Source organism: Hypanus sabinus, chromosome 11, assembly GCF_030144855.1.
Source record: "Hypanus sabinus isolate sHypSab1 chromosome 11, sHypSab1.hap1, whole genome shotgun sequence".
In the NCBI taxonomy this organism is placed as follows: Eukaryota; Metazoa; Chordata; class Chondrichthyes; order Myliobatiformes; family Dasyatidae; genus Hypanus; species Hypanus sabinus.
In genome coordinates, this window is record NC_082716.1 from 13269868 (window position 1) to 13296671 (window position 26804).

The window sequence follows — 26804 nt, forward strand, 5'->3', positions numbered from 1 at the left end:
CAGACTTGATGGGCCAACTGACCTAATTCTGCTCCTTTATCTTACGGTCAAGTTTAATTGTCATTCAACCATTCAATGATACAGACAAATGAAACAGTTTTACTCCAGCGCCAAGGTGCAAAACGCAGCAGTCATACACAGTACAAGGCACATATAAGATAACAAGTAAATAAAAGATGTAGGTAAAATTCAGTCACACAAAAATAAATAATCCAAGACCCTGAGTCCATGAATATTGCAGCAGTTTGCAGTCAACCACAATCCAGCTTGTCTTCTGCCGAGCGAACACTGGGGGGCGGCACTGACTCCAGCTTGGACGCAGAGCCACACTGCCTCTGCTGAAGCTCACCCACTCTGACACTTCTCTCCTGAGTGGCTATAAACACCTGCCCCTTCTTTCACCTTCTTATGCTGGCTTCTGTCCGCATACTTTCCAGTCCTGATGAGTGTCTCAGCCTGCAACGCTGACTGTTTATTTCTTTCCATATATGCTGCCAGACCTGCAACATTTTTGTGTTACTATGTCTGGATTTCTAGCATCTGCAGAATCTTTGTATTTATCAATTTTGTCCAAGGTGCATGGGACCACACATGCTCATTAACTCCTGCTTCTGAAGAGAAGATGACAGTCGTAATGTTTACTTTTCAATTTGAATAAAATGGAGTGTGTGAGCAGTCAGGACAGAAAACCTCCAATTGTCCTTTTATATTGAATGATGGTTATTGAATGTGGGCATAGTTTTGATATTTAACTGGAATCAAAGATCAAAGTATCTTTGCTTGAGTAGATTCTTATGACAATTGTCCTTTATTGATCAATAAATTATAAATAATTAGACTATTTGAATTTTTAAGAAGCTGTTAAAAGTGCAATAATCGTGTATTTAAATGTTTCAAAATCATCTAAAATGAATTGTTTCCTTCAGCAATTTGTGGTATACATAATTGTGTTAGCTATTTAACAGATTACTGTGTTCTGGAAATAGCAGTGTCTGGTTAATTTGTGAGGGAATGTTGGTTCATGTTTTAATTTACCCCAGTCCTCAACTGATACCATGCTCTTCTACATGTTCAAGACCTTTCTGTTTCCCCAATAAGGCCATCAATAACACTCTATTCCAACTGAGATCCTCAAGTCCTGGTTTAAAGCCAGAAATGATTGCCATTTAAGTAAGATTTGTATGTATATTGTGCATGAAGTACTCTGCAACCAATTAAGTGCTTTACTTGAAGTACTACTTTAAACTAGGAAATGTGCCAGGCATCCAGAGAGTAACATGAAAATACTGAGCAGCACTGTCTCTGTGGAATTGATTGATGGTTAAACTAGTTTGGACATGAAGGCTCTTTGAAATGGTGGCCTGAGATTTATGTTATGCATGCCCAAGCCAAGCAGATTGTTAGTTCAGTGATTATTTAACAGTCATTGTTTCCTAAGGAGTCACACCAGCAGTGTGACTATGGATTTACATTTGTGAGGCCTAATTTGGAATATTGTGTGCAGTTCTGGTCACCTACGTACAGGAAAGATACCAATAAGGTTGAAAGAGTACAGAGAAAATTTACAGAGATGTTCCTGAGACTTGAGGACCTGAGTTATAGGGAAAGATTGAATAGGTTGGGGCTTTATTCCTCAGAGTATAGGAGAATGAGGAGAGAATTTGATAGATGTACTGTACACTAAATTATGACAGAGTAAATGCAATCAGATTTTTTCCACTGAGGTTGGGTGATATTCGAACTAGAGGTCATGGTATAAGGGTGAAAGGTGAAATATTTAGGGGGAACAGGAGGGAGAACTTATTCACTCAGAGAGTGGTGTGTGAGGAATGAACACCCAGCAAAAGTGGTAGATGTGGGTTTGATTTCAACATCTACGAGAAGTTTGGATAAGTATGTGAATGGGAGGGGTAGAGGGGTAATAGAGGGCTATGGTCCGATTCATTTTATTGTCATTTAGAAACCACAAATGCAATGCAATTAAAAAATGAGACAATGTTCCTCCAGAATGATATCACAAAAGCATATGACAAAACAGACTACACCAAAAAATCCATGTAACGTTTGGCAATCCCAATTGGAGGCAGAATAATAGTTTGGTACAGACTAGATGGACTGAAGGGCTTATTTCAATCAGCCTTTTTTTTTGACTAATTGTTTTGGTTCAACTTGCTAGCAGGAACATTACATAGCACTACCACTGAAGTCAGGGCTTTGGTATCCTGTGCATGTGTACGCTTTTGAACACTTGAACTTTGTTCTAATTAACTCAGAGTTGTTTCCTCCATAGTAATTGCTGGTTTCTGATGCCTTTCAGTTCAACGTCTGCCCCCCAAGTCTGTGTGTTTCTACTCCGGGGCACAGGACTGACCTGTTTCAAAGGAATCCCAGAGATGTTCTCATTACAGATTTCTTCGGCAGTGTGCGCAAGGTGGAAATAACTACTGACGTTATCCAGTTAGTGCCAAATGACACTGAAATTGAACAGAGGTAAGTCTGCTTGTTATCAGTGTCTGTGTATACTATTAGATGATTCCTTACAGAACTATACTCAGTTATGCTATTCTTGACATAAAATAGTGGGTACAGCCCAATCCATTACAGGCAAAGCATTGAGCACATTTGCAAGGAACACTGCCACAAGAAAGCAGCATTTATCATCAAGGACCACCACATTCAGGTCATGCTCTCTTCTTGCTGCTATCATCAAGTACAGGAGTCTTGGGCCCCAACACCATCTGGTTCACAAACAGTTATTGCCCTTCTGAACCTGTGCGGATAATTTCATTCACCACACACTGAACTGATTCCACAACCTACAGATTCACTTTCAAGGTCTCTACAGCTCACGTTCTCAGTATAATTCTGTTTATTTATTCATTTATTTTATTTGTGTTACATACATGTATATAGTTCAATGACAATAAACTTGACTTGAATTTGTCTTTTGCACATTGGTTACTTGTCAGGCTCTATTTATATATTTTTTATAAATTCTCTTGTATTTCTTCATTTTCCTGTAAATGCCTGTTAGAAAATGAATCTTAAGGTAGTATATGTACTTTAGTAATACATGCATTTTGACTGGAATGATTTTTTTGAACTTTTTCCTAAATTGATCCAATAGCAGAATGACAACTACAGGCTTTGGGAGTAGTGATAAATGTAGATCACAGATGTGTACAAAGGCAGCTGGGCATTCTCTAAAAGGAGGATAGCTTTCAACCACGGGACAGGGTTATTGTCAAGTGTAAGGCTCTTGAGCTTGTGCAAGTTCAGCCATTCATTCAATATTCAAAAGGGAAGATTAGAGTCCAGAAGTCAAACCCCATTTTCTGATGCTGTGAATCTGCATCTGAATCGGAGTCTGCTGGAGGCCAAAGAGTGTGGGTTACAGGTCCATGTATGTGCATGGTTGGGCAGAAGAAATGGGGCTTGTTTTGCTGTTGTTGTTTCTGTGGCTTGCCGTTGTACTTTGTTGTTCCGCCGAGCATTGTGCGCGTGCTATGATGGTGCGGGAATGTGTGCTGATGCTTTCTGGTTTAACCCAGCACACCTATGGCAAATGATGCATTTCACTGTGTTTCCATGTACAATGATAAATAAACTTGAATTTCAAATCTTTGGTAACATACAACCTTAAACTCCTAATGAAGTTTAACTGCTGATAAGCCTTCTTCATGTTGATGTCTAGGAACTTGAAGCTGCTCATGCTTTTCACCACTGACCCCCTCAATGTGGGCAAGTTCTCCTAATTTCTCTTTCCCGAAGTCCACAATCAATTCATCCGTCTTGCTGTGGTTGATTGTCATTCAGTCACTGCCATGCATCACATCTATATCAACCATTGACTGACTAATTGATTTAAATTAATAGAATAATGTGTCCAGTTGAGGCTTTGTAAATCGATCTGTCCTCTGAATTGAACACATCTTAATTTGAGAGATTGTCTACCTATGGTTGTTTTGATTTAATTAGAGTCCAAACCTGCAGTTTTCATCATGTCTTTGTCCTACTTATTTCAAGTACAAGATGTTAGACTGTACCTAGCAAAGGGCAATATGCATCGATGGCCACTTCTTGTGATGACTTAATGTGTACTACAGATGCTATGGAGTTTAATTCACACACGAGCACATTGCAGCATATTTTGAGCTATGGGCTGACCCTGGGTAATGACAGAGTTCTGTTTTTACGGATTAGGCCATTCAACCCCATTCTCCTGCCTTCTCCCCATAACCTTTGACGTCCTTATTAATCAAGAACCTTGAACCTCTGCTTTAAATATACCCAATAACTTGACATCCGCAGCTGTGGCAGTGAATTCTGTGGCAGACCCACAAGTGTTATCACACATTCTGGCGCCTAAGTAGCACTCTCACAATGTAAAGAGCAACAAATCAACAGCAGATGTTTAAGCCCTGTTGCTCCCTCCCACCCACACACATACACAGTCCTTTAACCCCAGGGCAAACCTCCAGCTTCTAGTGGGTTTGGGCCTGAAGATATCGAGCTTTGACTTCCCCTGCAGACTTACTGAGAATCACGGACTCTGCCCTATCCAGCGGATCTGAACTTCTGATTTGGCCTTAATCCTTGGCATCAATCCGAGGACACGCCAGTCACCAAATAGCAGGCTTCAAACTCCAGGCATGCCAATGATGAGACCCCGAACACTGGGCCTCAAACTCCCAACTCACCAATTTGTGGACCCAGTGGGTCGTTGGAACTCAATACGGATGTGCACAGGATGCCATTCGAGCAGGCATTTATTCTGGATTGTATTAAAATCATAATATTAGAGCCTCTTTTATCCAGGCAAGCATTCAGTATTATCCTTTTTTGTGCCTTGTAGCTATTAGAAAGATTTTGGTCAGTAAGCATGTCAATCATTTCAAAGTTTTCACCTTTGGATCCGTTGTAGCCACAATATACACTCCGTTGCCACTTCATTAGGTACATCTGCTCGTTAATGGAAATAATTAATTAACCAATCATGTGGTAGCAACTCAATGCATAAAAGCATGCAGACATGGTTGAGAACTTTAGTTGTTCAGACCAAACATCGGAATGAAGAAGAAATGTGATCTAAGTAACTGAGTTGGTGCCAGAAACTGCTGATCTCCTGGGATTTTCATGCATGACAGTCTCGAGTTTACAGAGGATGGTGCAAAAGCATAAAGCATCCAGTGAGCTGCAGTTCAGTGGACAGAAATGGCTTGTTAATGAGAGAGGTCAGAGGAGAATGGTCAGATTGATTCAAGCTGGCAGGAAGGCAACAATAACTTAAGTATCCACATGTTACAACAATGGTCTGCAAAAGATAATCTCTGAACACATAGCATGTTGAACCTTGAAGTGGATGGGCTCCAGCAGTCAAAGACCACGAAAATACACTCCGTGGCTGTTTTATTAGGCACAGGAGATACAGTAAATGTGAAATTCAAAGATACAGGAAAATGCAGAATTCAAAATGTGAAGCTCAGTTCTGTGGATGTGGACTGACAACAGAAAATAAAAAAAAAATGTCACATGAAAAATTCAACCAGGCAATCCACAAAAGGGAGGGAAGAAGAAAGAAATACTATTTTACAAATACATTTAATTTTAGAAGATTATCTTTGGATGTAGTTTGTGGAGAGCAGCATGAGCAGCTCCCTCTAGCGTGATGCCTTTGTAAATATTTACAGAAAAGCATTCTCTTTCTCATGTATATCTGAGAATTTTGCAGTCTCTTATAAGACTGTAAGACACAGGAGCAGAATTAGGCCGTTTGAAAATAATAGCTCTGGGTTGGATAGCTCAAGCCCTTCCACCTAACTGCTCTCCTGCTCTTTCACTTGTGCTATTTTAGACTATTCAGGGAGAAGGCAGGAGATTTGGGCTGAAGAGGGAAAACGGATCAGCCATGCTGCTGGCCAAGTGGTGTCTTCTCCTGTCTTTACTGATCAACCTCCACTTTAAACGTACCCAGTGTCTTGGCCTCCACAACCACCTGTGGCAACGTACTACACAGATTCACCACCCTCTATAAAGTCACCCTTCAGCTTCCTACTCTCCAGGGGAGAAAGCCACACCTCTCCTTCCAACTCAGGCTGGTGACATCTTGTTAATCTTTTTCATCTTTTGTAGATTTATTTGCCACATGCACATCAAGGCATATACATCTTTAGAATGTGAGAGGATTCTAGAGCACCCAAAAGAAACCTATGAAGTCACATACAAACTCCTTACAGGCAATGGCAGGAATTGAACCCTGATTACTGATTCTTCTTGGGCCTTTAGCTCTCAGTGGAGCACAGGCCATCGATGACCTTCTGTCTCCATCACCCTCTTGTTCTGACCTTGCTTCTCGAGGGTGGACCAGGAATGTCCCCATTGTCTAATTTTGGCCTTGATGTTGCTCCTTTGTTTGCTGTTTGGACAACCCTTTTCCCTCTTTCCTTGAGGGATTCCATTTTAATACCTGCCTGGTGGTGATGTTGATTTGGCTTCCTCGAGGTGTGGCCAGTCCACCTCCATTTCTGTTTGCGCAATTGGTGATTGCTGGTGCTGTAAAGCATTGCAGTAACTACCAGACTACCTGCTGCCCCAATTATTGACATCCTTCCTACTGTATAAAAAAACCCTATAGTATTTTTTACTGTGAATTCTCTTTTGCATTAATATTTTCAAAGCTTGGTTCAGTGTATCACTTGGGATTTAAAAAAAGACTGGTTGAATGCTGATTCTGTTTTTCAGTGTATTGGTTATTACTGTTTTGGATACCCTTGCAGAGTCTAGTAGTTCTTCTAATGAGAATTATTGTCTTGCAGCTTTCCTCCCTTGTCAGTATTGACACTGTGGAATGAATGCTAGCAATCCCTAGTGTATATATTTTGTGTTTACTTCAACTCTCTTCTCATTAATTCTATTATCTCAAGTTGGAGGATGATAATGTTCATTTTTTAAATTATTCAGGGGATGTAGGCTTTTCAGGCTGAGCCAGCATTTAATTACCCATCTCTAGTTGGCTGGGAGAAGGTGGTGAGCCTCCTTCCTGAACTGCTGTAGTCCTTGAGGTGTGGGCGCAACTACAGTAGTGTTGGGGAGGCAGTTCCAGGATTTTGACCCAGTAATGGTGAAGGAACAGGTATATATGCTCAGTGGAACTTGATTAGGAGCCTCCTGTATGTTCATGGTAGTCTTTTGCTTTTGCCCATTCACTTCAGGGTTCGGCATGTCATGTGGTCAGAGATGCTTCTCTGCACACCGCTGTTGTATCACATGATTATTTGAGTTACTGTCACTTTCCTGCCAATTTGAACCAATCTGGCCATTCTCCTCCAACCTCTCTGAAAAACAAGGCGCTTTTGACTACAGAATTGCCGCTCACTTTTCTTTTTGTGTTTCTCACTGTTCTCTGTAAACTCTAGAGACTGTTGTGCATGAAAATCCACAAGTTTTCAGTGGAGTGCAGCAGCCCTGAGAAACTCAAACCACCCCATCTGGCACCAACAATCATTCCACGGTTAAAGTCACTTAGATCACCTTTCTTCTGCATTCTGATGTTTGGTCTGAACAACTGAACCTCTTGACCATGTTAGCATGCTTTTACGCTTTGAGTTTCTGCCACATGATTGGCTGATTATAAATTTGCATTAATGAGCAGGTGTGCAGATGTACCTAATAAAGTGGCCATGGAGTATGGTGTGTGCTTTGGAGAGCACCTTCCAGGGGGTGGTGCTCCCCCTGCTTTTGCTGCTCTTTTTGTTCTAGATGTTAGAGACAATGGGCTTGCAAGCTGCTTCAAAGGAGTCTTGGTGAATTGCTGCCGCACATCCCGTAGATGGTACATACTGTTGCTATTGTGCATTGATAGAGTGAGTCCTATACACCTCCTTTGAATATTCCCCCTCTCATCATAGTGCATGCCCTCTGGTATTAGACCATAATGGTTACCATACTTCTAAAGCAGGGTTTCCCAACTTTTTTAATGCTGTGGACCAATGCCATTTAGCAAGGGGTCTGTGGGAACCCCTGTTCTAAGTATCATGATAGTACTCTGCAATTGGAATCAATATTTTCCCTGAAGATTGCAAATAAAGATTAGCATTATTTGTCAAGTGCATTGAAACATAGAAAGGTGCATAATTTGCATCAATGACCAACACAGTCCAGTGGAATGCTGGGGGGGGGGAGGGGGGGCAGCCAACAAGTGTCATCAGGCTTCCAGTACCAACACAGCATGAACACAACTCACTAACACTAATCCTAACCCTAACCATACATCTTTGGAATGTGGGAGGAAACTGGATCACCTGGAGGAACCCCCCGCTGTCATTAGGGGAACATCCAAAGTTCTTCCAGACAGCAGTGGAAATTGAACTGTAAAGCAATTCCCCTAATGACTGCTGCTGTGCCGTCCTCTTATCAGTCCAGGCTAGTAAGCTTGATTACTCTCCTATATCTACACCATGTGATTCTAATGTCGAGAGAAGGATGTACTCTTTAAGAAATGCAAATTTTATTCTGAATCTCATTTCAAAAACAATCAAGGATGCCAAATGGATCAACAAAACAACAGTTGAGTGAACATCGAAACTGGTTAAAGAAATTAAAAATTGAAATCCAGCTTCGAGTTTCTTATCAGTTAAACTGCAGATTTAAAGGGCTGTTCAGAATTGCAAGGCATTTTGTGAGAGCCATGGAGGAGAGATTGCTTTCCACATAGCAGTAAGGTTTTATTTCAGAGGGGCCCAATTTAGTTCACAATGAACCAACGGTAAGAGAGAAGGATAATTTTTATACAGTGAGTTATTCTCTGACCTGAAGATCAGAAAGAATGGTAGAAGCAGATTGAATAATACATTAAGAGGTAATTGCATATTTAATTATAGCAACAAAGTGTGAAAATAAAAAGTCTTTCAAGGAGTTAGTACAGAAATGAAAGATGGAATGGCCTCCTGGTGTGCTGTGTAATTTCTATTGTTGGATGAAGTGCCCAAAATAATTTTCAATGATCGCTGACAGAAACAAGATACACAATATGTTCAGAGTTCTATGTGGGGGGGTGGGGGGCATGGGAGTGGGATCTGAGGGAAACCTACCAAATTTTGAAAGGCCTGGATAGAGTGGATGTGGAGAGGATGTTTTCTATAGTCTAGGACCAGAGGGCACAGCCTTGGCATAGAAGGATGTCCATTTAAAACAGATGAGGAGGAATTTCTTTAGCCAGAGTAAATCTGTGGAATTCATTGCCACAGACAGCTGTGGAGACCAAGTCAGAGGGTGTATTTAAAGCAGAGTTGAGTACCTATTTCAATTAGGTACCTAATTAGTAAGATTGTCAAAGGTTATGGGGAGAAGGCAGGAGAATGTAGTTCAGAGGGAAAATAAATCAACTATGATTGAATGGTGAAGGAGGCTGAATGGGCCAAATGGCCAAATGATGCTCCTGTGTCTTATAGTCTTATGAAATTGGTCTTTGTGGACCCCCAAAAGCACTATTGAATTTGGAGCCTGTCGTAGGCATTAATTGATATTTAATTACATTATTCAAAGTTCAAAGTACATTTATTATCAAACTATGTATACTGTTTTCAACCCTGAGACTCATCTTATTGTAGGCAGACTCAAAATGGGGAAACACAACAGAACCCAGTTAAGCCCACAGAACAAGACTGTCAAACATCCAATGTGAGGGGGAAAAGAACAAATTGGTCAAATAAACAAATAACACACAGAATGCTAACCGCAGAGTCTCTGAAATGGAGGCCACAGCCACAGAACTTCTAATGATTTAAGTAACATGTACAAATTACAGCAAATGCCAAGTTGGATCTCAAAGGCTGTGCTTCCATTCATGCTCTTACATATGTTGTCCACTAGATGGCTCTGTCACTCTTTTTAGATTCTTAATATCTCTAAGTTAACTGGAGTTTATTGCCCGTGTGCAAAAGTACAGTGAGATACAGGTACAATAAAAAACTTGCAGCAGCATCACTGTCACATAAATTCAGACAACACACTGAACACAAGCTCTTTATAAATTATGCAAGACTGTAGAGGAAACATGATGTGCAAAACTTGGCTTTAGTGCCAAAAAAAATGAGAGACAATACACAAAACATTGGAGGAATTCAGCAGGTCAGGCAGCATCTGTTGAGGGAAATAATCCTGCAGAGGTACTGTCTGATTGCGTTCCTCCACTGTTTTGTATGTGCTGTTCCAGGTTTATTTATGTATTTATTAAGATACAGCATGGAACAGGCCTTCGAGCCATGCCACACAATTATTTCCCAATTTAATCCCAGCTTAATCACGGGACAATTTACAATAACCAATTAATCTACCAACCAGTACACATTTTGAACAATTGGAGTAAACCTAAGCACCTGGTGAAAACTCACGTGGCGATGGGGAGAATGTACCCATCTTTACAGGCAGCCAGCGTCCGCAGTCTCTCTTGACATTAAGAGTTGATAAGTTAATGGTGTGAAACAATAATCTGGCTAGCTAATGTTAATGTGAATGCAGCTGGCAACATTTTATAGCATGAGCTGTAAGATCGGGGTTCAATTCCCACTGCTGTCTGTAAGGAGTTTGTATGTTCTACCTTGTACTAGCAATAGCTGATTATCGATATAGGATTGCTCATTTCACACAGATGAGGCAGCTTTTTTTTCCACAGGGTTTCATGTCTTTGGAATGGCACTTCTTCAAAAGGCAGTGGAAACAGGATCCTAGGAAAAAAAACTTGTAGTATGAGAATATGTGACTGTGGATAAGTAGAGATGCAGAGTTGACAATTGAGGTCACAATTGATCAGCCATCTTACTAAATGGAGTTGCAGTCTCAGAAGTTTATTAATGTGCACATGTACATTGCCCTTATAAAAGTTTTGGCCTGAAACATCGACTCTTTATTCCATTTATACTACCTGACCTGCTGAGTTCCTCCAGCATTGTGTGTGTGTTACTGTGGTATTCCAGCATCTACAGAATCTCTTGTGTTTACATACATAGAGCACTGTACAAAAGTATTTAATACTTTGTAAATCTGGTGGGATGTTGGGAATGGCGAGGCTGGAGGGCCATGGGAGAGGTGTGGGACAGGTGGCAGAGAGGCGTGCTAGGGAGGAGCGCCACGCGGGTGATGTTTTTTTTGTGGCAGCAGTACAATGTAATACATAAAATTACTACAGTGTTGTGCAAAAGACTTGGGAACCCTAGCTATAGATATGTGCCTAAGAATTTTGCACAAAACTGTATGCTGCCATGCTTTGGTCCTGTAAACATAAGTAGATGCATGATGGACCCTAAAGGGATGAATTCAAGCCAGAGAGAGCAATATTGAGACAAGTAGCTAAAAGAGGTAACCATGTACCATAGATGCTAAGGGAAGGAATTCTAGGGATAGGGACTTAGCAACTGAAGACACAGCTGTCAGTGGTGGGTTGAAGGAAGTTGGTAATGAAGAACCCTTGTCCATGTTAAATTGTTATTTTTCTTATTAGTTTGACTTTTTATATGCTTTTTTTTTAAATAGTCACCTGTATGTATGTAATAGTTTGGTGAATTTTCAGTATTTTTATAGAAATTTCTATGCAGCCCATGTCATGCCATTGAACCTAATTATTTCTTAGGCCATTCCTTATCACTGTACTGCCTTGTTATCTCTCTAGTAATCTGTCCTCGATTTTAGTATAAGAACCTTGACTACCTGTTCGTTTCTTTATTCATTCTTTGTTCTTTTAACACTTAGTAAATGGTCATAACCATCAAGTTTTATGCCTCATTCTTGACTTCTGAAGAATCTCTGGATCACAACATCTCCAGATCCAACAGTCTGAGATGGGTGGGAGGGCTAATTCATTATAGCACGGATGGCCCTTGAACTTCTGCCTGCATTTTCCTGTTTGGAAGATTATTTGAAGCATTTATTAACATTTGAAGGAAAAACTGTTCTTGGTATCTGCTGTTCGATTCATTTCTTACTATGTGAAATCCATATTTCACAATCTCATTTCCTCTGGACAGATCTAAACAATAGCTCAAATTATTTTTATCAAACAATTTTTTTCAGTGGCTCTGACTTAAGGTGCTATGGTCACTAATATTGAGAGGGGGCTACTGAGACACTTCCAGAAAAAGAACAGATGCTGGAACTATGAAATACTCGGAAAACTCAGCAGATTGGGCAGCATATGAGGAATGAGAAGCAGTTAGTGTTTCGGATCTGAGACCCTTTATCAGATTTTTTTTTTGTATTCTGTTAAGCCAAGGAATACAGCTGTGGGAAGTGCAGCGTACAGAGAGGTTCTGCAGTCCAGGTGATGGGTCTCAACTTTTGACCCTGTGGTTGCTGCCTGCCCTGTTGAGATCCTGTAGTACAGGGCTTCCCAATCTTATTTATGCCATGGATCAATACCATTAATCAAGGGGTCTGTTGACCAGTGCTTTATTGTCACTGAAAATTTCAGCATCAAGGCCAAACTTTTATTTGCCATAAAAAATTTACATATGTTAAGAATCCAGTGTGGTGTATAGGTCAGGATGTAGGATGTTGGACAAAAGTTGCTTCAGCTTTCGGAGCTGGCATCAGAGGAGACACAGACTAGAGAGCATGTGTTATGAGGATAGACTTAGTGAAGGAATATGAGAGATGACTTGATAGAGGTGCACAGGATGACGAGGCATAGATTGAATGGACAGCCAGAGACGTCTACGCATAGCAGAAATGGGTAATGTGAGGGAGCAATGCACACAAAATGCTGAGGGAGCTCAGCATGCCAGGCAGCATCTCTGAAAAAGACAGTGAAGTTTTGGGCTGAGGCCCTTCAGCAAGACAGGCAGACAAAAGATGAGTAGATTTAAAAGGTGGGAGAGGGGAGAGAAAAACACAAGGTGGCAGGTGAAGCTGGGAGGGGGAGGGATGAAGTAAAGAGCTGGGAAATTGATTGGTGAAAAAGATAAAGGGCTGGAGAAGGCAGTATCTAATAGGAGACAGAAGACCATGGAAGAAAGAGAAGAGGGGAAGAGTACCAGAAGGAAGCAAGCAGGCAAGGAGATAAGGGGATGGAGAATGGTGAGGGGGGGGGGGGGGAATTACCAGAAGTTTGAGAAATCAATGTTTATGCCATCAGGTTGGAGGCTATCTAGATGAAATATAAGGTATTGATCCTCCAACCTGACTGTGACCATATTGCGAGAGTAGAGGCGGCCACGAATTAAGATATCAGAATGGGAAGTGGAATTGAATCGGGTGGCGCTAGGAGATCCCACTGCTTCTGGTGGAGCATAGGCGATCCATCAGAAGAAGTGGGATCGCCCTGTGGCCACCCATTTTAATTCCACTTCTCATTCCCAGAACAAGAGTGGTAGGTGCATGGAATGCACTGCCAGGGGTGGTGGTAGAGGCAGACACAATAGGGACATTTAAGAAACTCTTGGGCACATGGATGAGGGAAAAATTGAGGGATATGTATGAGGGAAGGTTTAGATTGATCTTTTAAAAGTCAGTTAAAAGATTGGTACAACATTGTGGACTGAAGGGCCAGTACTGTTCTGTAACGTCCCATGTTTTGCGCTAAAAAATTCAATAAGATGGATGACCGATGTTAATTAAACAAGGAATCACATTAAGGGAAAAAGAGGTGAACCAGGAACAGGATAAAACCTCATGGCCCCTCCGGCATTCATTAAATAATTGTTTGATGCTCAACCCCAACTGCACTTTTCCATTCAATCAGTATTTTCCTCAATTCTCAACCAAAATCCACGGGATGAAAAGTTCAAAGGTTCAAAGTACATTTATTAAATATGTATAAATTATACAACCTTGAGATTTGCTTGCTTACACGTAGCCACAAAGCAAGAAATACAAAAGAACCCAATTTTTAAAAAAAACCAAAAGATTCTGAACCAAATTGAGTCCTCGTATCCAAACCCTGGGGTACCTGGAGTAGCCCCAAAGCCATATCATATTAGCAGGCTCGGAGCACAGCAGCCAGGGCAGTCTTCATAGCCTCAGCACCATGGAGAGAGGAGTGACCATTGCGGAGAATGAGCGAAATCAGATCTTGCCTTGGATCCCAGCACCCTGTCTTTTCAGTCTGTGTGGGTTATCGGTTCACAGCTATGAGCAAAGAGATGTCCCTACTTACCAGTCCTGCACAGCTGCCTATTTATCACATGATTCTGTCCCTCTTGAATCTCTTAACATTTTAACAAGCTGAGATCTTTCAACATTCTCCTCAATCAACTGAACTGTCAGGTCAGAATAGAAAAACAAGCAAAGACTCATTGGACCAAATGGCCAGTTTTGCTGCTGTAAATATTTTTAAAATTTTTACATTTTTTTTTACAAAATGTCTTTAATTTTTTTTAACGCAAGAGATTCTGGAGATGCTGAAAATCCAGAGTAACACACACAAATTGCTGGAAGAGTTCAGCAGGTCAGGCAGCGTCTATGGAGAAGAATAAGCAGTTGACATTGTGGGTGGAGATCTTTACTCTCCATACATGCTGTCTGGCCTGCTGGGTTCTTCCAGTATTTGGTGTGTGTTGTAGATTTCTAATCCAGCTTCTCCTAAAAATGCTTGTATACCATTTTCCTTAACTGTTTATAGTGGAGATTCCACATTCTCAGCATTTTCTGGACCATGTATATACTCTTGAATTCCTCATTAGATTTTTATTAATGACTGGTATTTATATCCTGCAGATCTGGTTTCCCCAACAAGTTGAAACAGCATCTTTAAATATACCCTTTCACAATCTTAGAGTATTCACTTATGTAATCACAGGCTCCTGAATGACTTGAGGATGATTTATAATTTAGAACAAAATAAGTTTTCTCCCAAAGATGGCATTGAGATTATTTTGCTGTTTATGATGCATAGTGGGAGGTAATGGTTTCCCAGGGAACAGGTCCCTCAGAGTCAGGCTTATAACTTACTTGCAATTACAGAGCAAATGATTTATTGGTGCTGATGGCTTGTTTAATAAAATCATTACTTTGTTTTCTATCTCCTATGTGGCTCCTGATATTTCACTTGGGCTTGCGTGGTGAATTAAAAACTTGGCTGCATTTGTTTTGTTTTATCTTGAGTGTTTGGAATGACTAACTTGTCAGTTTCCCTAACAGGCATTCTGAGGGATCATTGCCTGAGACACTGCTCCCAGTCCATCTGATCATGATGTTTCCTCTGCTGGATTGACCTGTCTCTCAGTTTCCCCTGTTCCTTCAGGCTGTGCCCTGCAGGACAACTTGTCTAACTCTGTGAATCAAAACAAGCGTCAGTCTTGCTGTCTTTCTGTGCTTCCAACCCGTGCCATACAGATTAAAGCCTTAAAGGCGCTCCCTTCTATTTAAAGTGATATCTTTGATGTAGGGTATCAGACAACCCTTTAGAATACAATGTCTTGATTAGAGAGCACGGCCTCAAGACAGAAGGATGTCTCTTTAGAACAGTGTTGAGTAGGAAGTCGCAGCAAGAAGTGTGGTCAATATTTGTCATGCCAAACTTAGAAGGAGCGAAACAGAAGAGCTAAGAGACAAGTTCAAGACAGCAACGAAGAATTTCTTTGCCACATATGACCAACTGAAGGAAGAGGAACTAGCTGAGAGGATTTGAGGGGTAGAGGCTGCTAATGAAGACAAGCAGCATGGAGAAGCATGACACCTAGTCAACGAGATCAGCAGACGGAAGAAGTCCCCATCAGGTTAAATAAGTGGTAAAACAGCAGAGGACCATGTCCTGACATGGTTTACCCACTGTAAGAACCTGCTGGGAAGCCTCCAATGATCACGGAAGAAGAAGAGGATATACCCATGATACTAACGCAAGTCGACATCGATGATGGCCCATTCACCACTGAGGAACTGAAGAAGGCCAAATATGCACTGAAACAGGGCAGGAGCGCTGGACCAGATGGGATACCACCAGATGTCCTGAAGAACTGCCACCTGGATGACATCTTGTTGGACTGCTGGACTAATACAGCACTGCTGAAAGGCGACAAAGCAGAACAGATGATCTTGAACAGGATTCGCAACACCATTGACCCTGAGCTAAGATTCAATCAGAATGGTTTTTGGCAGAAGCACACATCAGTAATGCAAATACTTGCTCTCAATAGAATCATCAAGGAAGACAAGAAGAACAACCTACCAGCAGTGCTTATTTTCATCGATTTTCACAAGGCTTTTGACTCCATTCACTGAGATAAAATGCTGGAGATCCTGAAAGCTTACGGAGTGCCAGACCGGCTTGACTAATCTGTTGGAGTTTTTTGAGGGTGTAACAAGGATGTTAGACAAGGGTAAGCCAGTGGATGTAGTGTACCTAGATTTTCAGAAGGCATTCGATAAGGTGCCACATAGGAGATTGGTGAGTAAAATCAGAGCTCATGGCATTGGGGGCAGGGTTTCAACATGGATAGAAAACTGGTTGGCAGATAGAAAGCAAAGGGTAGCAGTGAATGGGTGTTTCTCGGACTGGCTGGAGGTGACTAGTGGGGTACCACAGGGCTCTGTATTGGACCACAGCTCTTTACGATTTATGTCAACGATTTAGATGAGGGCATTGAAAACTATATCAGCAAGTTTGCTGACGATTCTAAACTGGGTGGCAGTGTGACATGCAAAGAGGACGTTAGGAGAATACAGGGAGACTTGGATAGGCTGGGTGAGTGGGCAGATACTTGGCAGATGTCATTCAATGTGAATAAATGTGAAGTTATCCACTTTGGAAGCAGGAACAAGAGGGCAGAGTATTGTCTGAACGGTGTAGAGTTAGGTAAGGGAGAAATGCAAAGAGACCTAGGAGTTCTAGTTCATCAGTCAATGAAGGTGAATGAGCAAGTGCAACAGGCAGTGAAGAGGGCAAATGGAATGTTGGCCTTTATTACAAGGGGAATTGAGTACAAGAGCAAGGATGTCCTTTTGCATTTGTACAGGGCCCTGGTGAGACCACACCTGGAATATTGTGTACAGTTTTGGTCTCCAGGTTTAAGGAAGGACATTCTGGCAATTGAGGAAGTGCAGCGTAGATTCACTAGGTTGATTCCTGGGATGGCAGGGCTGTCTTACGCAGAGAGATTGGAGAGATTGGGCTTGTACACACTGGAATTGAGGAGATTTGAGAGGGGATCTGATTGAAACGTTTAAGATAATTAAAGGATTTGATAGGATTGAGGCAGGAAATATGTTCCAGATGTTGGGAGAGTCCAGTACCAGAGGGCATGGATTGAGAATAAGAGGTCAGTTATTTAAAACAGAGTTGAGGAAGAGCTTCTTCTCCCAGAGAGTTGTGGAGGTGTGGAATGCACTGCCTCGGAAGATGGTGGAGGCCAATTCTCTGGATGCTTTCAAGAAGGAGCTGGATAGATATCTGATGGATAGGGGAATCAAGGGATATGGGGACAAGGCAGGGACTGGGTATTGATAGTGAATGATCTCAGAATGGCGGTGCAGACTCGAGGGGCCAAATGGTCTACTTCTGCACCTATTGTCTATTGTCTATCTACTGAGAGCATTAGAGTCCAGCTATACCGAGACTATGGTGAAAGTTGTATCACCAGACTGAGAAACAGCAGTGTTCGAGCTCCTAGCTGGTGTGCTGCAAGGAGACACTCTAGCACCCTACAACTTTATAATCATCCTTGTTTACGCTCTACCTCAAGCTACCAAAGATCATGACAAGCTTGGTTTTACCGTAAAACCAGGTCGAACTAAAAGGGTCAGACCAGTTAAGCTCACAGATCTCAGTTTTGCAGATGACATAGTCCTGCTCTCTGACCAGATGGAGGAAGCACAGCAGCTACTGACAAAAGTGGAAATTGAGTGTAATAAAGTTGGACTTCACCTAAACGCTAAAAAGACAGAGTACTTGGCATTCAACTGCGGCGAAGATTCTCTCAAGACCATAAAGAATGATACCATTAAGAAAGTCTTAGACTTCAAGTACCTTGGGTCAAGAATTATGAGTTCGGAGAAGGACATAAAGATACAGAATGCGCTGGTGTGGAGGGCTATGAACGGCATGAAGGAAATCTGGAGGTTGAACCTGACCAGAGGGCTCAAAAAGAGGATCTTCATAGCAGTCATAGAGTCCATTCTCATGTATGAATGCGAGACGTGGACACCCACCAAGACCAGGCGAAAGTCACTAGATGGTTGCTATACATGAATGCTCCAGATGGCTCTTGACGTGAGTTGGCAACAGCACGTCGAGCTCTATGACGACCTACCGATGCTCACTGCTAGAATCGAGGCGACGAAGACGGCAACTAGCGGGGCACTGTCTACGCCACCCTGAGCTACCTGCCAGCCTAGTCATCACATGGGAGACCAAGCATGGGAGGATGAACCCTGGGTGCCCTCCCAAGATCAACACGCTCCGCGATAGCGATGTGGCCAACATAGATGAACTGAACATACTGACGAGAGAGAGGGAAGAGTGGAGAGTCTGTCTTCGTGTCCGACACTGGCCCTCTAGGCCTGAGTCAATGTAATGAGTAGGAATTTCTTTAACTAGAGTGTGGTATTCGTTGCCACAGATGCTGTGGAAGCCGAGTCATTGGGTATATTTAAAGCAGAGGTTGATAAGTTTTTGATTAGTCAAAAGTTATGGGGAGAATAGTGTTGAGAGGGATAATAAATCCGCCATGGTTGAATAGTGCGGCAGACTCATGGGCCAAATTGTCTAATTCTGCTCCTGTGTCTTATGGTTTTATGATTACAGATTAGCTTTATTTGTCACATTTACATCAAAATGTATAGTGAAGTGCATTGTTTGCATCAAGTCAAATCGGCAAGGATTGTTCTGGGAGCCCACAAGTGTTGCCGTGACTTTGGTGCCAACAGAACTTGCCCATAACTCACTAACCCTAACTGAGAGGAAACCATAGCCCCCAGGGTAAACCCACGTGGCCACAGGGAGAACATACAAACTCCTTATAGACAGTGGCGGGAATTGAACATGGATCTTACAGCCTGGTTGCTGTAAAGTGATGCACTGACAGCATTGCTATCCACTTCCCCCCACCCCCGCAGAGCAGTACAGTTATAGGGACAGGCCCTTCAGCCCACAAGTATTGTACTGAGCATTCTTCTTATTGTATCCATGGACAGTACTGGACATGATGCCAAATGAAATCTCTTCTGTCTGCTCAAGATCCATATTCCTCCATTTCCCACATATTTGTGCACTGCAAGTTCCCGCAAGCCGCATTGTGATGATGAGCGTAAGATTTGTTTTATAAAGGTTTGGCCAGGACAGCAGGAAGACTTCCTGCTCTTCAGAAAATGACACATAGGAGATGTACCATCAATCTGGTACCCTTCCTATGTGGCATTTCTGTGTTGAACCTTGTATTGAAAGGCCGCGCTGCTTCATTGTTGGCTAGATATTTTCAAGCATTTGAATGGGCCTTGAAGTCACGACCTTGACAGGGCACTGCTCTCTGAGCCATAACTGCCACTGTAAGCCAGAAGGAGCTGTTGAGACCTTCTACTGACCTGCCCCTGCTGTTCGGTAACCTAATGATCTCCTGGGAAAGCGGCACACGACGGAATCTCACTGGAGAGGAGGTCACAAGTTCAGCCTCCAGTTTGGCGGGTATAATGACAGGATTAAGCATGAGATTCTGCAGATGCTGGAAGTGCAGAGAAACTCACAAAATGCAGGAGGAACTCAGCAGGTCAGGCAGCATCTACGGAGAGGGGTAAACCATGTTTCAGGCTGAGACCACTCATCAGAATGTAATGAAGGATCTGCACCTATGCACAGCAATTTATTGCCCTCCATAGACGCTGACTGACCTGCTGAGCTCCTCCTGCATTTTATGTGGGTTATTCATAATGATTGGAATATAGATTTGCATTCGGCATCTGGCTGCTCCAGGAGATCTCTCCCAGCGTTCTCTCATTTCAGCACTGTGATGCTTCAGCCTGCCTGAACCACAGCAGTTAGCTTTCTTATTTTTTCTCTCGTGCTTTCATTACCCCATCAGATTTGGAACATGGAACAGTACAAGCCACTCAGCCCATGACAGTGTACCCCAAGATCCATCTAATGCTTCCCTCCCACAGAGACCTCCATTTCTCTTTCATCCATTTGCCTATCTAAGAGTGTCTTAAATGTCCCTAATGTACGTGCCTCTTCCACTGCCCTTTGCAGCTTGTTCCATGTGCCAACTCTCCATCAGGGATGAAAACTGCATAGAATATAGAAAACCTACAGCAGAATACAAGCCCTTTGGCCCACAAAGTTGTGCTGAACATGTCCCTACCTTAGAAATTCCTAGGCTTACCTATAGCCCTCTATTTTTCTAAGCTCCACGTACCTATCCAAAAGTCTCTTAAAAGACCCTATAGCATCCGCCCCCATCACCGTTGCCAGCAGCCCATTCCACGCACTCACCACTCCCTAAGTAAAAAAACTTACCCCTGACATCTCCTTTGTACCTACTCTCCAGCATCTTAAGTCTGTGTCCTCTTGTGGCAACCATTTCAGCCCTGGGAAAAAGCCTCTGACTATCCACACGATCAATGCCTCTCATCATCTTATACACCTCTATCAGGTCACCTCTCATCCTTTGTTGCTCCAAGAAGAAAAGGCCGAGAATCAACCTATTCTCATAAGGCATGCTCCCCAATCCAGGCAACATCCTTGTAAATCTCCTCTGCACCCTTTCTATGGTTTCCACATCCTTCCTGTAGTGAGGTGACCAGAACTGAGCACAGTACTCCAAGTGGGGTCTGACCAGGGTCCTATATAGCTGCAACATTACGTCTCGGCTCCTAAATTCAATTCCATGATTGATGAAGGCCAATACACTGTATGCCTTCTTAACCACACAGTCAACCTGCGCAGCTGCTTTGAGCGTCCTCTGGACTTGGACCCCAAGATCCCTCTGCTCCTCCACACTGCCAAGAGTCTTACCATTAATACTATACTCTGCCATCATATTTGACCTACCAAAATGAACCACTTCACACCTATCTGGGTGGAACTCCATCTGCCACTTCTCAGCCCAGTTTTGCATCCTGTCAATGTCCCGCTGTAACCTCTGACAGTCTTCCACACTATCCACAACACCTCCAACCTTTGTGTCGTCAGCAAACTTACTAACCTATTCCTGCACTTCTTCATCCAGGTCATTTATAAAAATTACAAAGAGTAAGGGTCCCAGAGCAGATCCCTGAGGCACACCGCTGGTCACTGACCTCCATGCAAAATATCCGTCTACAACCACTCTTTGCCTTCTGTGGGCAAGCCAGTTCTGGATCCACAAAGCAATGTTCCCCTGGGATCCCATGCCTCTTTACTTTCTCAATAAGCCTTGCTTGGAGTATCTTATAAAATGCTTTGCTGAAATCCATATACACCACATCTGCTGCTCTTCCTTCATCAATGTGTTTAGTCACATCCTTAAGAAAATTCAATCAGGCTCGTAAGGCACGACCTGCCCTTGACAAAGCCATGCTGACTATTCCTAATCATATTATTAGGATATTATTATTAAACTATCTCTGGCATCAGTCACCTTAAAATTATGCCTTCTCGTATTAGCCATTTCCACCCTGGGAAAAAGTCTCCAGCTAACTGCTCTTTTATCATCTTATATGTTTCTATCAAAGTCACCTCGCATCCTCCTTCACTTCAAAGAGAAAAGCCCTAGCTCCCCCAAACTTTTCTCACAAGACATGCTCTCTAATCCAGGCAATATCCTGGTTCTTTGCGGCTCCATCTCTGAGCTTACTTCTTCGACAAGGACTCTCCTACCCCCCACTGATGACCCTTTCTCCTGTCTTCAACCCTCCTCCTCTTCATGGACACCCTGCTCTGGATCTTTTTATTGCTAACTGCCGATGGGACATCAACTGTCTCGACTTCAACACACCTTGTTCCAAATCCAACCTCGCTCCTTCCGAACGCTCTGCTCTCCACTCCCTCCGCACCAATCTTAACCTTACCATAAAACCCACTGATAAGGGGGGTACTGTAGTAGTCTGGCGTACTGACCTCTACCTTGCCGAGGCAACTCGCTGATACCTCCTCTTATTTACCCCTCGAACATGACCCCACTAAGGAGCACCAGGCCATTGTCTCCCACACCATCACCAACCTTATCAGCTCTGGGGATCTCCCATCCACTGCCACCAACCTCATAGTTCCCACAACCCGCACTTCCTGTTTCTACCTCCTATCCAAGATCCACAAACCTGCCTGTCCAGGTAGAGCCTTTGTTTCCGTTTGCTCCTGCCCCACCAAACTCATTTCTGCATATCTCAACACTGTTTTATCCCCTCTTGTTCAATCCCTTCCCACCTATTTTTGTGACACTTCTCATGCTCTGGATTTTTTCAATGATTTCAAGTTCCCTGGCCCCCCATCGTCTTATTTTCACCATGGATGTCCGCTTCCTATATACCTCCATCCCCCACCAGAAAGGTCTCAAAGCTCTCCATTTCCTTTTGGATTCCAGAGCCAACCAGTTCCCCTCTACCACCACTCTCCTCAGTCTAGCGGAATTGGTATTTACTCTTAATAATTTCTCCTTTGGCTCCCCCCATGTCCTGCAACCTAAAGGCGTTGCCATGGGCACCCGTATGGGTCCCAGCTATGCCTGCCTTTTGGTTGGCTATGTGGAACAGTCCATGTTCCAAGACTGTATTGGTATCTGTCTCCCACTTTCCCTTCGCTAAATCGACAACTGCTTTGGCGCTGCTTCCTGCATGCATGCTAAGCTCGTTGACTTCATCAACTTTGCCTCCCACTTCCACCCTGCCCTCAAATTTACCTGGTCCATTTCAGACACCTCCCTCCCCTTCCTTGATCTCTCTGTCTTTATCTCTCGAGACAGCTTATCTACTGATGTCTACTATAAGCCCATGGACTCTCATAGCTACCTGGACTATTCCTCTTCCCACCCTGTTACTTGTAAAAATGCCATCCCCTTCTCTCAATTCCTCCATCTCTGCTCTCAGAATAAGGCTTTTCATTCCAGGACGAAGGAGATGGCTTCCTTTTTTAAGGAAAAGGACTTCCTGTCCTCCACCATCAACTCTGCCCTCAAATGCATCTCTCCCATTTTACGCACATCTGCTCTCACCCCATTCTGCCACCACCCCACTAGGAATAGGGTTCCTCTTGACCTCACCTACCACCCAACCAGCCTCCGTGTCCAACATATAATTCTCCGTAACTTCCGCCATCTCCAATGGGATCCCACCACTAAGCACGTCTTTCGCTCCCCCCCCCCCCCCACTTTCTGTTTTCTGCAGGGATCGCTCCCTATGTGACTCCCTTGTCCATTCATCCCCCCCATCCCTTCCCACCGATTTCCCTCCTGGCACTTGTACAAGTGCTACTCCTGAGGAAGTACACTTCCTCCCTCACCACCATACCACCATTCAGGGCCCCAGACAGTCCTTCCAGGTGAGGTGACATTTCACCTGTGAGTCTGTTGGTGTGATGTACTGTGTCCGGTGCACCCAGTGTGGCCTTCTATATATTGGTGAGACCCGACATTTCACTGAACACCTATGCTCTGTCTGCCAGAGGAAGCAGGATCTCCCAGTGGCTGCACATTTTAATTACTCATCCCATTCCCATTCCGATATGTCTATCCATGGCCTCCTCTACTGTCAAGATGAAGCCACAGTCAGGTTGAAGGAACAACACCTTATATTCAGTCTGGGTAGCCTCCAACCTGTTGGCATGAACATTGATTTCTCCAACTTCTGTTAATGCCTCTCCCCTCTTCTTACCCCATCCCTAATTATTTCTCTCTCTCTCTCTCTCTCTCTCTCTCTCTCTCTCTCTCTCTCCCTCCCTCCCTCTCTCCCTCTCTCCCTCTCTCCCTCTCTCCCTCTCTCCCTCTCTCCCTCTCTCCCTCTCTCCCTCTCTCCCTCTCTCCCTCTCTCTCTCCCTCCCTCCCTCTCTCCCTCCCTCCCTCTCTCCCTCTCTCCCTCTCTCCCTCTCTCCCTCTCTCCCTCTCTCTCTCTCCCTCTCTCCCTCTCTCTCTCTCCCTCTCCCTCTCCCTCCCTCCTTGACCGTTCTCCAGCTTCCTCCAGTTTCAGAAGAAAGCTTGAAAGCTTCCAAGGCTTTCTGCCCTATGATACTTCCCCTTCTCCAGTCTTGTATCCCTTTTGCCAATCAACTTCCCAGCTCTTAGCTTCATCCCTCCCCCGCCTGTCTTCTCCTATCATTTTGGGTCTCCCCCTCCCTCTTTCAAATCTCTTACTATCTCTTTTTTTCCGTTAGTCCTGACAAAGGGTCTCTACCCGTAACATCGACTGTACTTCTTCCTACAGATGCTGCCTCACCTGCTGCATTCCACCAGCATTTTGTGTGTGTTGCTTGAATATCCTGGTTAATCTCATGCACCCTCTCTAAAGCTTTGGGCTTTCGAGATTCTCTCAGAACCACTTACTGGTAGATCTGAGATCCTCTTTTGTATTGTGGGCCTCTCTTTGTAGACACTCTTATATCCACTTTAGTATTGTAGACATCTTAATCTTTGAAGGAAGGATTGACATAGATCTGTAGCCCATTAGGAATTGGCATCTTTTGGTAGAGGAGAAATTAAGGAACAGTAACATTCTGCAATTAATGGGGCACAATTGATATTCTGTCCATGCCTGGCAATGTTGAAGCATCTCAAAGGCAAAATGGTGTAGTAAATGACATGCCAGATGCTCTTCATTTAATTCTAATTACTGTAATGTGGGGTTTTATATTAAGATTAGTTGTTGCATCTGCTCAGTTTCATTTGTCTTCTTGGAGAAATTCAATTTCAATTTGCCCCTAGAAGTTCATTAATGTTGGTTGTTCTGGAGATCAAATGAGTGGCTGTCATTGGGCTTACTGTCTGGTTTGCCTTCCGGTCATGCCAAGGTAAACGTGACATTTACCAGTGGGAGGTCTGACTGAGTTTGAGGATTATTCCTTGGTAGTCCTGGTGCACAGCAGCCAGTGAGGTGAAGATTTGTGTTACATTATTTCTCACAGCCAAGCAATTGCTTTAGTTCCACTGTACTGTAGGAAATGTGGCAGTTAATCTTCACGCAGCAAGAGTAATCCTGCCTCTCTCGCCTCTCCCTCTTGCATAGCCTCTCCCTCCACCTACTGCCTCCCGCCACCTACTGCCTCCCGCTTTCTGCCTCCCCACTCACTGTTCCCCCTCCCCCTCATGCCATCCTCCCCCTCAAGCCACATGCCCCACTGCCTCTCCCCCTCCCCCTCCCCTTTCTTTCTCCCCTCTCTCCCCCATCTCTCTCCCTCCCCTCTCCTCCCATTTCCCTTCTCTTACCCCCCGTGCACCCCTCTCTCTCAGCCCCCGCGCACCCCTCTCTCTCACCCCCCGTGTGCCCCACTCTCTCTCTCACCCCCCGTGTGCCCCACTCTCTCTCTCACCCCCACACGCCCCACTCTCTCTCTCACCCCCACGCGCCCCACTCTCTCTCTCACCCCCACACGCCCTACTCTCTCTTTCTCACCCCCCGCGTGCCCCTCTCTCTCTCACACCCCCCACACGCCCTTCCCTCTCTCACCCCCCACGTGTCTCTCTCACTCCCTACCCTCCCTCATTCTCTCTCTCTCTCTCTCTCGCACCCCTCTATCTCTCTTGTCCACATCCTTTTGCAACCCTCCTCCCTCTCTCTCTCTCCCCGTGCGCCTCTCCCCTCTTTCTCTCTCACTATCACCCTCTCTCTCACTCCCTCACTCTCTCTCTTTCTCATCAGTGCGCCCCTATCTCTCATTTGACCATGCCCAGTGGATCTGTGGAATGAAGGATAACTGTTTTGTGCTCCATCAGTTCCGGGTTAACAATGACTTCATTCTCCTTACACGTGTGTATAGGAAATGACTTTAAGCAATCTTGAACCTTGAATTGTGGGGTGGCAGTCTTTGTAAGGAGTTGACCAGTTGATCATACACCCTTTAGCTTTGATATGGTCCTTACCTGGTGGCCTTAAGGCCAGCTTATAACGATGTGGTGTCTGAGAGCAATTTTCATGCTTTTGAGGGTGACCTCTGTGGCTTTGGGCAATTGATTTAGCTGCTGCTTGGTCCTGATTTGTTGCATGTACCTTCAATCTATACACCTGACTGCAGCATTAATGCTAAGCATTGCCATTCTAGTTTATGACCTCATCTTGAATTAGAACAGCTGCAAGGTAAGAGTTTAAAGTAGCCATTATTCTCCAGCTAAATACCACAGCTTTTATCGGCAGTTTGGATTAAGAACAAATGCAGTACTAAACCAGCCCATTGGGAATGGCGCAGGAAATCCTATAAGGGGATGGCTGTGGTATTTTGAAGGATTTTCAGTCGCATCACCCACAGACAAAAAATCAATAGAAACTTTAGCCTGGAGGCACACTGGAGGACTCGACAATGGGTAGTTAAAATTGCCCAACGTATCAGTGGTACCAACTTGTATATCTAAACTGTCTTTCCCTCAACTTGCACAAATGTCGTTATGTGTATTGTGTTGTGTAAGTTATAAGACCATAAGACATAGGTGCAGAACTAGGCCATTTGGTCCATCAAGCCTGCTCTGCCATTTCATCATGGCTGATCCATTTTCCCCCTCAGCTCCAATCTCCTGCCTTCTCCCTGTATCCCTTCATGCCCTGACTAATCAAGAACATATCGACCTCTGCCTTAAATATACCCAAAGACTTGGACTCCACAACCATCTGTGGCAACTAATTCCACAGATTCACCTCTTTTTGGCTATGGCTAGCAAAATTCCTCCTCATCTGCATTCTGAAAGGATGTCCCTCTATTCTGAGGCAGTGCC

At 43.7% G+C, this 26804-nt stretch overlaps 1 protein-coding gene across 3 annotated transcripts in view; it reads left to right on the forward strand.

Annotated features, from left to right (window-relative positions):
- Positions 1–26804, forward strand: part of pigk (phosphatidylinositol glycan anchor biosynthesis, class K) — a 151683-nt gene that overhangs the window by 54488 nt on the left and 70391 nt on the right. For all 3 annotated transcript variants that reach the window (XM_059983807.1, XM_059983808.1, XM_059983809.1), the window contains one exon: positions 2318–2490. In XM_059983807.1, coding sequence (XP_059839790.1) covers positions 2318–2490 — 173 coding nt within the window. The remainder of the gene's footprint in view (positions 1–2317; positions 2491–26804) is intronic.